Source organism: Xenopus tropicalis, chromosome 1 (genome assembly GCF_000004195.4).
Source record: "Xenopus tropicalis strain Nigerian chromosome 1, UCB_Xtro_10.0, whole genome shotgun sequence".
NCBI classification, from domain to species: Eukaryota; Metazoa; Chordata; class Amphibia; order Anura; family Pipidae; genus Xenopus; species Xenopus tropicalis.
The window spans coordinates 155,652,154-155,667,856 of NC_030677.2; the positions used below are offsets into that span (position 1 = coordinate 155,652,154).

The 15,703-nt window shown below is 39.8% G+C and overlaps 1 protein-coding gene across 13 annotated transcripts in view; it reads right to left on the minus strand.

Moving 5' to 3' along the window:
- The window catches only part of fbrsl1 (fibrosin-like 1), a 281,206-nt gene that overhangs the window by 25,116 nt on the left and 240,387 nt on the right, over positions 1-15,703 (minus strand). For all 13 annotated transcript variants that reach the window (XM_004910563.4, XM_004910564.4, XM_012969337.3 and 10 more), the window contains 3 exons: positions 10,907-10,955; positions 3,089-3,473; positions 2,363-2,625 (listed from right to left, as the gene is read on the minus strand). In XM_004910563.4, coding sequence (XP_004910620.1) covers positions 2,363-2,625; positions 3,089-3,473; positions 10,907-10,955 — 697 coding nt within the window. The remainder of the gene's footprint in view (positions 1-2,362; positions 2,626-3,088; positions 3,474-10,906; positions 10,956-15,703) is intronic.

A 15,703-nucleotide genomic window follows, 5' to 3' on the forward strand; every position in this document is an offset into this window, starting at 1 on the left:
ATTCATCTGTCACTGTGATATACTGTATGACACAAGCACAAGTGTCCATCAATTAGTTTCCATCACTTTTTAGGCTGCATGTAGTGGGGACAGTTTGGCTGGAGTCTTGAGGGGGAGAGGCAGTTAGGGTAAGTGCCCACTAGAGGAAAAAGGGAGCCTGGCCAAATAAGGATAAGGGCAGGTAGTGGGATACTGATTGATTAAACAGCAGTTGAGAGCTTACAAAAAGGTTTGGTCTGGCTGAGAGGAGGAAACCTGTGGCCATTCAAAACACTGTTTGACTACATCTCCCCAGAAGAAACTATGTAACTATGTTACAGTTATCTTTGTTTACATCTTTGAATCATTTATTTTTTTGCTAGAAATGTTTTGCTTTCATTGCACATTCAGTACATAAAGCAATCTGGGAATCTTCACATCATCTCATACCCAGGAAGAAAAAAAATTGCATAGATAGACAACCTGCATCCCAACAGATATAGCTCACCTATAACTCCCCTTCGCTGTAGCCACAGAAGGCTATGATGCTGGGAAGTGTAGTACAATAGCATATAAAAGGCTGGCTGTTACCCAGTCCCGCTATGATACATGGCTAAACTCCTGGCTAGAAGTGACAACAGATAAAGCATGGCATTGCCACATTTACCTTGTAGCAGCTCTAATTTTAAAATGAGTGCATATAGTCTGCTCTACTTTCTGCTTTCCAGTTATTCTCACAGCTGAATCCCAGTGAGACTGATACATACACTCACACTCTCACCACCTCACATAGACAGACTTTTCAAACAAATCTCTCATTTCCCCACAGACATGCTGTCACACACACAAAATGGATGTTCACCCCATTAAAATTGTATTCATGAAGGGTGGGCAAGCAAAGGCACCCCCTACCATTACCTAATTGCTCATTATTCAGCTCTGCCCTATGGAAGACAGTAAGAACAAGGGCTGCATAGCAGAGGATTTTTTATTCAGAACACACTCCAGGTGTAAGGGGTTTTAAATAAGCACAGGGACACACTATTGCGCCCTTATTACTCTTGAATTTGCTTCTGGGGTGTCTGTAAATTACATCCATAGTGTCATTCTCATATTGTCATTCTCTTTTATATACTCAGTCACACACTTCCCTTATCCTACTACATACTTTCTCACACTCACTCTCTCTCTCACACACACCCATAGTCTTTCTTTCACAGACACGCATATTCCCACTCTCTCACACACGCATATTCCCACTCTCTCACACACGCATATTCCCACTCTCTCACACACGCATATTCCCACTCTCTCACACACGCGTATTCCCACTCTCTCGGACACACGTATTCCCGCTCTCTCAGACAAGCATATTCCCACTCTCTCAGACACGCATATTCCCACTCTCTCAGACACGCATATTCCCACTCTGTCAGACACGCATATTCCCACTCTGTCAGACACGCATATTCCCACTCTGTCAGACACGCATATTCCCACTCTCTCAGACACGTATATTCCCACTCTCTCAGACACGCATATTCCCACTCTCTCAGACACGCATATTCCCACTCTCTCAGACACGCATATTCCCACTCTCTCAGACACGCATATTCCCACTCTCTCAGACACGCATATTCCCACTCTCTCAGACACGCATATTCCCACTCTCTCAGACACGCATATTCCCACTTTCTCAGACACGCATATTCCCACTCTCTCAGACACGCATATTCCCACTCTCTCAGACACGCATATTCCCACTCTCTCTCACACGCATATTCCCACTCTCTCACACCCGCATATTCCCACTCTCTCACACCCGCATATTCCCACTCTCTCACACCCGCATATTCCCACTCTCTCACACCCGCATATTCCCACTCTCTCAGGCACGCATATTCCCACTCTCTCAGGCACGCATATTCCCACTCTCTCAGACACGCATATTCCCACTCTCTCACACACGCATATTCCCACTCTCTCACACCCCCATATTCCCACTCTCTCACACCCCCATATTCCCACTCTCTCACACACGCATATTCCCACTCTCTCACACCCCCATATTCCCACTCTCTCACACACACATATTCCCACTCTCTCACACCCCCATATTCCCACTCTCTCACACACGCATATTCCCACTCTCTCACACACGCATATTCCCGCTCTCTCAGACACACGTATTCCCGCTCTCTCAGACACGCATATTCCCACTCTCTCAGACACGCATATTCCCACTCTCTCAGACAAGCATATTCCCGCTATCTCAGACACACATATTCCCACTCAATCAGACACACACATTCTCAATCTCTCTGTAACTTTTTGTTAGTTACATGTTCATAAGGGCAATTGGTGGTAGAATAGAGGTACTTACCAGGGTATCCTGCTCCAGCAGGATGTCCAGGAATAACAAGGCTGTTAGTGGGTAGTGTTGGTGGTGGTGGCAGCGCGGGTGGGGGTGCAAACATGGCTGGGTGGTGCTGAGCTTGCGATCTGAGAGCAAAGTGCGAGGTAGCAAGGTTGGAAATGGGAAGAGGCAGGCCTGGCCCAGCTGGGTGGTGGGGAGGAATCTGAGGTGATGATGGGAGGTGCTTGGGAAGGCTTATGCTTGCTGCACTGCTGGCACTGCTGCTCCGACTGTGGAGGAGATGAATATAAAAAAGAAAGAAAAAAAAAAAAAAGAATAACAATAATTATTAAATATACTACTTTACCACCTAAGAGTTAAAAATAATGTCATAATAAATATTTTTTTTTTTAAACCAATTGTCAAAATCAGTCAGCTGAGTCTCTATGCATGGCAATAAATGGCTATTTTGACTCCTTGAATAACTATATTTAACAATACCTATGGTAAATACTTTCCTCCAACAAGCCTAGGGCTCTCTAATTCCTCAGTGGGTGCATTAGTTATTCATTGTTGTTGGTGTGGAGCTTGGCTCTAGTGCCATTGTTTTATGAAATAACTTCAGTAAACAATTTGCTATTTGAAAACAAAGTATTGAAGAAAAACTAAAGGCAAAGTAGTGCTAGATATCTGCCAGTTAGAGACACTTGCCCACTGAAAACCCCTGTAAAAACGGAAGTTCAGCACTGTTACCTGATGTTGGTGATTCCGTTAAGTGGCAATGGCTGATGCGCACTATAGCTGTGAAGTGTCGGGATAGGATTTTGAGCACGAAGCTCTAGAGGCAAAATCTGTGGCTGCGACAATGGACGAGAATGAGGACGAGGCTGAGGCTGTGGGGTGAGACGTGGAGGAGCTGGGGGTAGAACAGGCGGCTCCTTCTTCACCAGAGGGCTTGCCCGGGTGCTGGATGCAGGTGTGGAGGAGGCAGATGTGACAATAGCAACAGCTGGAGGTTGCGGACTGTGCACAGGCGGAATAAAGATTAACTCTGTATTCAGCTCTTGGCTTCGCTCCAGCCCCGACACCTTTGGGTGACAGGCAACCTGTACCTCTGTTTTATCATTCAGATTAGTACCTGAAAAAAAAATGTTCATTAAAGTTTCCCAGCAGCTAAATATTTAGGGGGTAAATAGTGCAACCAATTTGTAAAAGCTCTAATATACAGCTGGCAATATAACGTTTTTTGAAGCAGATTTACATAGGATATGTGCTGTAGAAAGGTATTTGATTCTAGATGTTTAGGATTGTCTCTCTAAACTGAACACAGAGCACGAAGGCTACTCTGAGTGGAAGGTACTCCAACACTTGAGCTAGAGTGTCTGACTGAGAGTAACTCCAGGAGGATGAGCAATCTCCCAAAGAATGAATAAGTGGAGTGAGGACAGGGGTGATACCAAATTTTTCTACTTGTTTTTGTTTATTGTCCACAAGGTGGGTAGTAAATGGGGGGGGGGGGTAGCTGGGGTAAAATTATAAGCCAGGGTCATATTCTATTCTATTTTGCACTTTCTCTATCAGATAGAACAAAAGCATTATGGGAAATTAAGTTAATTATTAAGTCCCAAGTTGGAGGTTGGATCATTATATATTGGGGTAAGATCTAGCCGACTATAGTAAATTAGCTATATTCAGGGTAATTTGACTTGTAATTTAATCATCATTATCTTCACAATTTCTTAAACACCATAAAGTAAGAAAAACACAAATATACAGATATCATCCACTCTCTTCTGTTTGAATCAACTGATGCTCTGCTCTGATTAAAATGTCATTACTAAGAGACTAATTGATTGCTGTGATTGGCTATTTTTAAACAAGGCCACATCAGTATTTAAATTGTTACATCGTTTAACATCACATCAGAGCCACTTCTTTACCAACAAGAAGGCAGGGAAAGTAATGAGGTAAAGGACCCAGTCTAAGGGGTAGGCTCAGTAAATGTTTGGGGTGTTAAGTATTTAATTACATTTACCACCTTGAATTTTATTTTATATTTCAAATCTAGGAAAATAGGGGCAATACAAAACCCCCATTTACGTGTTTTAAATGATTATTTCTTGTTTGTATTTTAGCAGTTTATATAAAGGGGCCAATAAGTGCAGCCTGCAAGAACACTATGAAATCCAGGCAAAATATGACCTAAAGGTCATACATGAACATTTGGTCATGCACTTTGGCTAATTTAGACTATTAGGGTTTATATGGTATTCTTAAGAGATCAAACAGACTGGTCTGCCTGGACTGAAGTTTAAGTTATGGGCTGATACTCCTGCTGTGCCAGGATGGGGTATCAGCAGATGTAGGACTGGGTTTGGGTCTTGGTTTTACTCTTGGTTCAGATATGGGTACAACAGTACTTGGATATCTATATAGAAGGCAATATATGACTGCTCAGTAAAAGCTGGCATTGAATTGAGCACTGGGAATATAACATCAGAAAACTCCAACAATCAGTACGATAGCCTGCAAAGTTGCTAATTACTGTCCATTTTTCTCAAACATGTTGAGTGCAATGTGGCCCGGAACACCTCAGAATACATTGGCAACAATAGCCCCAAAGGGTTTCCAAAGAGGTTGCTTTGCTACAAACTGCACACTGCTTCTGAAAAATGGAACAGAACTAGTAACTGCATGTAGCTGTGGCCAGACAAGGAAAATTGCCTAGCATGAGAGAAAACACCATTCCTACAGCTGCCACTAGCAATTACTTCTTCTTGTCATCTTGACTGACAGTGGGAAAAAGCAGAGCAGGCACTTGCCAGCTTTAATAAACTGCTCCGGCCTAGTGATGTTAGTGGTCAGACAGCTTTGGGCCTGGGAAGATCTAAGGACGAAGTGTGAGGTATTATACCCTGTAACCTTGCCTCCCCTAATTATCACCCAATGGCACTGAGCTTCTCTAACTCCTGTCTATAGAATAAGGGCAATGAAATACATGAGAATTTATATATGAGTTATAAAATATATAAATTCTTACATATTTATCATATCACCATATTAAGCAAGCATAGAGATCATAGTTATGTTTTCATGCACCATATGGCATTTAATTGATGTCAAAAGGTCCAGCAAGAATAAGCCAGTAATCCTTTGTAGCAGGCCCGGACTGGGATTTAAAATAGGCCCTGGCACTGCAAGTACACAGAGGCCAGAATCCCCTGCTTTATAAGTTACAGTCAGAACTAGTAATTCAATTATATCTGAATTATATTAACATTTTATAGTATGTTTCATCAGAAATGTCCTAGCTGCCTAATCACTTCTGCTTGCATGGGTATAGTTGCCAACTCACAACTCAGGGCCATACACGGATAATGTCCAACTGGTCCCATACCCTGCAAATTTTGTATGACCTGCTTTAAAACGAAATAAATTTCATCTAAAAGTGGATTTAATATGCCAGACATTACTTCTATCTGTAATTTGTTTATTTATGAACAGTGGAAAAAGTGGCAAACGTGTCATTAAAATTGGTAGAAAACTGGTTGATCAGATCATCTTGAATGCATTTAAATTTCTTTGTTTTACACAGCCAAGTACAAAATATATTACAGGTATGGGACATGATATCTAGAATGCTTGGGACCTGGGGCTTTCTGGATAAGGGATCTTTCCATAATTTGGATTTGATTAAGTCTACTAAAAATGATTTAAACATTAAATAAACCCAATAGGATTGTTTGAATCCAATAAGGATTTGTTATATCTTACTTAGGATTAAGAACAAGGTACTGTTTTAGAATTTGAGAACATTTTTGAATTATTTGCTTAAAATAGAGTCTATGGGAGATCACCTTCCTGTAATTCGGTGCTTTCGGGTAACAGGCTTCTGGATAATGGATCCCATATCTGTATTTAGAAGTACTTTGCCAATACAGTAATGCATCTCCATTGGTTTAAAAAACTACCAAGCTAACAGTCACCACAATTCATTTAATGTCTTTTTTTATGAACATTTCAGTTTAAAACTAGAAATCCAAGCATTATGTGAATGTCATGGAGAACTGTGAGCCCCATTCACAGAGCTGGCCCAGATAGCTTTGGTGCCCAAGGCGATTACTCTCGGCTACCCCCCAGTTCCAGCCCTGCCCACTGGGGATAAAATTATCTCTTTAATAATCTGGGAAACATTTTGGTGCTATATAACACATAATAATAATACCTAACAAGCAGTATGATACGAATGTGGTTACTAGTACCCCTTATACTTAAAAGGGGAAATTAAGCTAAAAGCACAATGTAGGTAATGCTATTATTCTTGTGTAATTACTAGATATTTTTGTATTGTAGCAGTAAGAGGGTCAGCAATTTTACATTATGTTTACTCCAAGATCAGGGCTGGGAGTATAAGCCCTTCTTTTTTTGCTATATGGGCATTTGGCTGCATAGCTTTTCAGTTTGACACCCTGCCCCAGTGCATATTGTCTTCTTTTAGTTCCCTCACAAAGGGGCTAGTAGGGTACAGTCATGTCTTGTCCCTTTGTGTCCCCAAAGGGCACATATCAGCAGGCCCCTTAGGAAGCCCCCCTCCCTTCGGCTTCTACAGCTCATTCACACAAAAAGGCTGTAAATGCAGCACCTGCGGGGTAAGCCTGGCAGCCAAGACAAGCTGCAGACAGAGATAAATTGATGAAGGCAGCTAAGCCGCATGTCAAGGGAGAGGAGACACCTTGGGGGAAGAGAACATCTGAGTGTGTGCATATATCTCCATACTGTGAAAGTCTGTCACAAGCTGTCTCATGGCTTGTGCTTAGGACAGCCATACACACGTATTGTTCCTCTCAGATTAATTCCTCTAGGGGGGAAGAGTTCTTTAATGATAACTGATCTACATTTAGATAAATAATACACTCTAGTTTGCATCTGCTCAGAAAGGTGAGACACTAGAGAAGACATGGTGGTTAATAAGTTAAACTACATGCATATGGCAGAAGCACTGCATAGCCATCACACACAGTGTTATGACAGCCATGTTGCCGGCTAATAATGCCCATTTGTTGTGATGCGGTACATGATAGGTTACTAGGCACTCAAGAGCTGAAATGAGAAGAGCTAACCACAAAATGTTGTGCAGAAAGGGAGTCGGGTTTGCCCACTGTCACTTACTATTTATATTGATTGTCATCCAGGCCTCTGAGTGAGTTATTAATCACAGCAATTAAATCATGAACACGGCCCCGGTACTCATATTGAACCTCCAGCAACAGATCGATATGAGCAAACCTCCAGAAGCAATTACTGTTGAGCGTAATGCAGCTGCCTATTATTTAAAGCCATGCTGTGCAAGTAGGCCCACTGACATCACCACGCTGAAGATATGGCGCACAGCTCCGGCTCCAAGTACAAAACTCCTAATCACTGCTGTGTGTAATGTAGCGTGCCAGGCCGCTCTCTCCAGCACCATGCTCTCCTGCCCTGTTCTGTGCATTTTCCCATCATATTTGTGCCGAGTTTCCTACGAGTGTTCTGATTAATGCAATAACTTGCTTCCATAAACTGCTGAATATATTGTAATTAGAATGTACTTTTACAGAGCTCAATAAGCAAACATATGATTGGTATTCTGTCAGCATATAGTGTGGCATCGCTATGTAAATTAACGCAACTAACGCAAAGAAAATCCGTGTATTGTGCACAGACACAAAGGGGAGGGCCCAATGTGGTCAGTTTATTGTAGTGTTATTGGTGCCATCAAGTCTAATTCTTCTTAATTATTTCCGTCACAGAGCTTGACATACGTTTTGCATATTTTTTTATATAGAAAAATCTATGCTTTTTGTTATTTCTTAAGATAAACAGGCAAACTAAGGCAACTTCGTATCTCAAAATTATTGTAAGGTATATTATAAGATTACCAGTGCACGGATTAAACCTACTGAATAATGTGCTTCTTTTTACTGATAAGCCACAAGTCACCAAAAAGGGGGTTAAAGTATTTACTCTAAAGTTGGCCATACACTATATGATCTGTTCGTTTGGCGAAGCCCCAATATGCCTACCTAAAGTTGGCCATACATGGGCATACATGGGGTCCTTCAGAGCAATTCAGCAGCTTAAATGCCCATGTGTGGGGACCCCTGAATGATATCCAGAGAAAATCAGCCTTATGTCGATCATGCATTGGCTCATTGATGGGGCCTCACTCTGATGGCTCCTGTACCCATCGTAGTTTGATTCCTTGACCTTTAGGTGGGCATATCAGGAGAAAGTTCTGCTCGTTTGGTGACCTCTTGCTTAAATATTGACCATTAAAATTACATGATTTAAAACAAAACACAGCTATAGGTGACCTTTTTTTCCACATAAAAAATTCAAAATTTGAAATTGCAAGTTATGGTTTGAGTCAGCTTGGAGCTTGCCTGTGGAGGATTTATATTCAATCCAACACACTAATTACTGATTTATATATATATATATATATATATATATTTATATTTCTGCATATTATATATATTATATTATATATTAGATAATATATACGTTTTCATGCCTTACAGTTGGTTTTCCTGCACAGTTAATAAATAGATCCTGCAGAAATCTGAATGGCCTGTCAAAGTCATTTTATTACAATAGACATGAGTAGTTTTATGCCCCCTGGCACTAGTCACACTACCTTGCCACTCAGCCCAAATATAACTCTCCACTGGGAATTCATTCGCATAACTGTCACTCTGACAAATACCCCTCCCCCCAGTAATTTAATCAAAAACATATATAGAAAACATAAATACTATCTGAATACACACTACAGAAAATGATGGGGATAATTATATTGTTAATGCCAATGGCTGGCTGATAAGCAAGTAAGTGACTATAGGAAGCAGCTGTTATATGCAGCTATTGACCAGTATGGTTGGATCACTGCATCCGATCCTCATGGAAGCCAGATGTGTGTGCCAGGGAGCTGAGATTACTTAACCAGTTGAATGGTTGTGTGTGTTCATTGTGTGCGAATATAGCGCATATTTTTGCAAATATAAATTAGCAATTTGTGAAATCATTTTAGCGAATATTTTTCCACCACCAAAGTTGTGGCGTAACTCGGATGCAGAGTGTGCGCATAAATTGTCACAGTTTGCAATTATGCCATATTTTAAAAGCTTAAAAAGGACAATCACATAAAATTTGCAATTATGTTTACACATTAAATGCACCAATCTTTTCCAACTTTATAAATACAAACAGGGGCAGGGCAAATATGTTCACTGAGTAAATAATTCTTTGCTGTGCAAAAAGCGGACATTTGTATTGCACTGCACTTTGCTGCTCACCCTTTTAAATGGCATTATACTAATTAAGCAGAAATTTGAACAAAGAGATCCTATATTTTAAAGAAGGTGCATCAAAAAGGAATCAAAAAGTATTTCTAAGCAAGAAACACCAGAGGGCGCTATACATTGGCGAGTATGAATAACATGGTGCCACTGACAAGGAACAATATGGCAGCTCTTTCTTACATAAATAAAAACAAGCAGATCAGTAGCAACTACTGGCAAGAATTAAAGCATATTTTCTGGAACAGTTTTAGAAAGTCCATTGCAAATGCAAATGGTAAAACCTTTCCTTTACACCTTTGCCTCAGATACTGAATGGCAAATAGCTGTTAAGTATGAGTTACCTGCCACACCATTTTACCTTACCAAGAAGGAAGCATAGGCCAAGTATCCCTATCATATACTCACTGCAGCAAAATATCTGGAGTATTATCCTTTTACATATGATAAAGAAGCTTAGAATGTATCTCATGTTATTAGTACATGGCACTTGGAAGAGAACAACTAATTTGAAAATCAGTGTTATCCCTACAGCCCAGCAGCTTACTGACAGGAGATTAGTAGCACTCTACTAGCCAGTACACTAAAGGCAAGGCATTCTGGGCAGGGAAAGCTCCATTAGTCACATACAAGGTAAGTGATCATTCAGTTTTGTTTGAAGACTTTATAAAGGGTAAAATACCATTTTAACCAGCCTAATGAAAAAGATATACTATACTTTAATGTCAAACAAGCACTTGTGGTACAGAAGAAACGGGCTTAATATACATAGCTGCAGCATGTCCCAGAAATCAGTGGCTGTTAAAGATCTTTTTGAAAAACGTAAAAGGTGCAATTGTAAGCAGTTTTCTAATATACATCAATTCAAATTGTCCATTTATTTTTAAAGCTCTTTGTAAATGTTTCTACTGAGTCTGCATCTTTTTTTTTCTCTGCAGAAACAATTCTGACTGGTTCTGACTGCTGACAAGCAGACCTGGACGATTTCTTCTATAATGTTTCAAGAGTCAGAACTAGAGAACAGAAAGGAGTACTCAAACACTGCTTTAAATTGTGATCACAAATGGCTGGAAAATCACTAAATATAGAATGTTTAATTAACATATATTGGGAAGTTGCTTTGGATTACATGCTATCAAGGACAATCTAAGCAATTTACTCAAATAGAAAGAAATGGGTAACAATGCCAAATCAGAGCACAAACATAAGATAAATTTGTTTCTGACTTGCTTACCTGTGGAGACAGCTGGTGAGAAAAGAATCTCAGATCCAACATTGGAGCCCTATAAAGAAAGAAAGAGACACTACATTAATGACATAGACTTATGGTTATGTACTGGTAATGTTCTCTCCTCTAGTAACCTGGCAGAATGACTCCAGTGTCAGATAAACTTGGCATTCTGTGTATAAGTGCCACAGTAGCATTATAGACATTCACAGTAACAGTGACAGATGGCCAAAATGTATAAGGAATTAATGGATAACAGCAATCATTTTTATTTACAAGGTAAAATATAATGTAGCATGTTTCTAGATTTTTATTTGTACATCTCCACCCAAGGTTGCAATACAGACAATGGAGTAAGGGCCATTAACATAACCACATGTGAATAAAATTCTAGAGCTGGGATTCTTAACCAATGGGTCTGGACCAGAAACAGGTCTCTATGCCCCTTTTGATAATGTGAAGTTTCTTCCTACAAGAGGAAACAGTCATTGAACCAAGGAGCCTAATTAGTTCTAAACCAATGTTTGGGTACCAAAGCTGATTAACTGACTTAATTTAAGTCCCCTGAGAAAAGCCTAAGAAAGCCTGGCCTAGAGGAAGGAGGAGCACGAGTGACTTGCAACACAAACATGGAAATAATTAGAGCAGCAGCTGACAGCAGTGGGGACCTTGGCCCATCCATCATGAACAGACTATACGAGGCTTTCCTCACATGGGTGAGCAAGTGCATATTTCACACAAATCTTAACAACCATATAACGTCACTCCTCACCGGAGGCATTTGGAAATATGATACATATATAAAAGTACGGACAGTGACAGGCCGGATGATCTTTAATTTGGCCTTGAAAGGTTTATTTTAACCACTCATCTCAAGCAGTCTTGTTCAAAGGATACCGAAACTTGACTACAATACAGGTGTAAAAATGAGGCCCTTCAGACAAGTCGCTGGTCTGGCACAGTGAGAAAACCCAGTGAGCCCTTGTTGGCTTCAAAGGCCTCTGCATATGGAATAATCATTTTAATACAAACCAGGGACAATAAAGGCTTAATAAAACTTAAAAAAAAAAGAAAAACACTTGCACAATTATTTCCACCCCATGTAACACATATATTTTCTGCTTCAGAACAAGCAGAGGCATTTCTTGTTCATTTTAGCAAGACTGCTTTTCACACAGTTACACCACTTTTCACATAATAAATGTTTTCTAAATGCTGCATGTTATAAGGGTTATTTTGGGCAGTGGCCTTTCCAATCACTTTCTACTTGTGAAATGAACATTTGGTCTAATTTAATCTGCTATAAACAGATTCTAATTATGTTTCAATATCATTTCACAGGACTTTCAACAAAAGGAGCAGGAGCATAAGAGCAAGTCAGCAAGACTTCTATGGGCAGCCATCAGAACTCACACTCGTTCATTGGGCTTTGTGAGTAAAGCTGCCCATACACAGGGACATTTTTAAAAGATCTTTTCATTATGGTTGGACCTGAAACAATTGTTTAGAAGTACGTTTTGCCCCTCAACAAAAACAACCATTTCAAGCGATACCATCTATCCTAAACTACTAAGCTACTTGCTTTGCCCTACAAATAATGGACAATTTTATTGTTGAAAATTTTCAAACACACCTGACCAATTTTCTGACCGATGTTGGATTAAAAATCGCTAGATGCACTATCGTTTGGTGCCTACTCACCCTACGATAATTTGACAGATTTTTCGAATCGCACTGAAATTGGTTGTTAGGGAGAGAAAAATCCTAACGTGTATGGCCAGCTTAACTCTTCAGTGAGCACACTGCCTAATAGCTTCCTATTTTAAGGTATTTTAAGTCTTATTCCAGATCATTAAACAGTGTTCTCCCCAGAAAATAAAATTCCTCTGGGTAGAATGACAATTTATTTGGATGGATTCATGCAGCTTAGTTACCATCAGGTACAAGGGACTATTATTGCAGGGAAAAAGATATTTCAACATTTGAAATATTTCCTTATAATGGAGTCTATGGGAGATAGCCTTCCAATAACGCAGAGCCTTCTGGATAATGGGTTTCTGATGAGGGATCCCATACCTGTATAGTTTACCTATAAAGAAAATTCTCATCAAACCTGTCTTTTAAACAAAAACAAAAATCTATAGTGCTTTTATACCTAAATGTAACTATAAATCTATATTTTCCATATTAAACTGACAGCTGGAAAAACTAAGTCACTTCTGCACAGTCAAAATGTCCTTTTAATTTAAATATCGACTTAAAAGAGGAAATTTGTTACTAAATTCTAGGGGGTAGCCCAGCAGCGCTCGAATCCTGAGTCCGATCCCAGCTTGGGCACCATCTGCAACTCTATTTGTAACTTGTAGCTGTACTTGATCCCAGCTATGGTATAATTAATCCTCATTGAAGCAAAACAATTCTGTTGGGTTTATTTAATGTTTAATGATTTTTCAGTACACTTAAGATATGGAGATCTAAATTACGGAAAGAGGCCTTATCTGGAAAGCCCATGGTCTCTTGCATTCTGGATAAAAGGTCCCATACCTGTATAAAGTACATATACCCAGGGTAGCACATGCAGCCTGTAACACATTAATATTGTTCTCATGGCTTGTTTGGACAGGCTGAATATAGCCATTTGTTGTACAGAACTGTCTGTATTACAAGTGAGGCTGCCATCAACAAAAACTTCTAAATGCCATAAGGAGAAAAATATTATAAAACCTAAAGCGAGAAATACATTTCAAATGCCAAAAAACACAGCATAGTGCAGAATAGCTGCCTGTAACCTTTCTTTTATAAACTCAACCCAGGAAGGTATGTTGGATTCCATGCTAATAGTCTAATAACCCACTGCATATTAGAGGAATTGCACCATAGGTTTTTCTTACTGCTCAATCATCTTTTTTAATAAACATCCAATTGAAAGGCAATATGTTTTACATAGGGTTCTTAGTAATAAATCTAAAGCCCTCCATTTTTAAAAGCACAAACCCAGGCATTCTGGAAGTGCAGTGGAAATGTCTTGGAAAGGAAGTGTGAAAGATCCATTACAGGGGGCTGCATCCAGCCCTGGCTCCTTTCCCAAGGTTTATCCTATGTTCAGCTTACTCTTTGACATCTTTCCAGCTCTTGCCCTTTGCTTTATTTTTTTGCATATAAGATTATCCCCTTCTTCCTTCTGCAAAATGTCACCAATTTGGTTCAGCCAGGGGGGCTATTGAAAGTTTTACCTCTAATAGGGGGAGAGGCATTTTTCAAGCTGTTACCACTTAACTGTACTGATACAGTCACTCTGGAGACTCAATATTGTTTACACATCCTGCTCAGTGGAATAAAGCAGTCCTGCCAGAACTCTGCCGGAGCTGTGAAGGAGACGTTTTCTCTCTGTTTTATGAGATTTCCTCAATTTGTGGCCGTCTCAACGGTCGTAAAAACAGCTGTAAATCAAAAGAGCTCAACAAAATTGCAATAACAAGCGTAGAACTGTGCTGCGCAGAGCATAACTGCAGGCAGCGGGAGGTGGAAAGCACTGGCTGATTTAATACCAGGTGCGAGAAATTCTTGGCAGAGCAAGTCGAGGTGCAGTATTTCTGATGAATACCCACAAACGAATCCATGCCAAAACAAGAAGCATGGGGCCTCTTGTCAGTACCCAAGCTCTCTGTCTCTTCCCCTCCTCCAAGTGCCCTGCCACAGTGAGGTCTTGTTCCAACAAGCTGCGTAAGAACTAGGCTTAGACAAATAACTGGGAAAAACATAATACTGTTAAAAGTATTAGCAAGAAAAGGCAACTGTGCTTACAGTTTAAAGCAGCTTTCTTGACTTGAGCTTCAATGGCTTTAACAGATTCTACAGTGAGGTTGAAACGACGGAAAGACCTCTGCTAAGAAAACTTTTAAAAAGGCCTTTTGACATTATATATGCTACACAGATTATTCGACAATAAATGTATGCAAACAAACTAAGGAAATGGGAACAATGGAACCCAGCTCACAAGGTAATCTATAAGGACAAAATTTACACTATATAGTAACCCATGTATAAAGTCTGAATTTATGTTTTAATTATTTAGAAAGTTTTAAAAATAATTACTACCATAAATGTTTGGAACTTCCTGTTGAAGAAAGTGATGAGGCTTTAAAGGATTAGACCAGGAAGTGATTAACTCTTAGATTTAAGCCACGGAATGCTATTGCCATAGAGTAACATCAGTAGCCGCACACTAGCCTTGTCAGAAAGGTGGGAAAGCCACGCAGTTAGCGCCATATTGTTTAATATCCAACTGGTGTAAGTGTAATACAGGTATGGAATCCGTTATTTGGAAACTCGTTATCCAGAAACTCCATGGAAAGGCATCTTCCATAGACTCCATTATAAGCAAATAATTCTAATTTTTAAAATTGATTTCACTTTTCTCTGTAATAATAAAACATTAGCTTCTACTTGATCCAAACAAAAAAAAAATAAATCCTTATTGGAGACAAAACAATTCTACTGGGTTTAAATGTTTCAATTATTTTTTAGTACAATTAAGGTGTGAAGATCCAAATTATGGAAAGACCCCTTATCTTTTTAAACCCCAGGCCCCAAGCATTCTGGATAACAGGTCCCATACCTGTATTAGCATTTTCTCTCAATAACAAATAATATTTTCTGCAGGCAACAAATCTTGCCACGTGCCACTGCCAATAAATATTCCTTCAAAGGAAACCATTGTGTCTTTCTCTCAATTATTTGCTCTTCCCAATCAGTATTTCTGCAGCTAGGCCAGAATACACCAGAACAATTGGCCATCCTTGG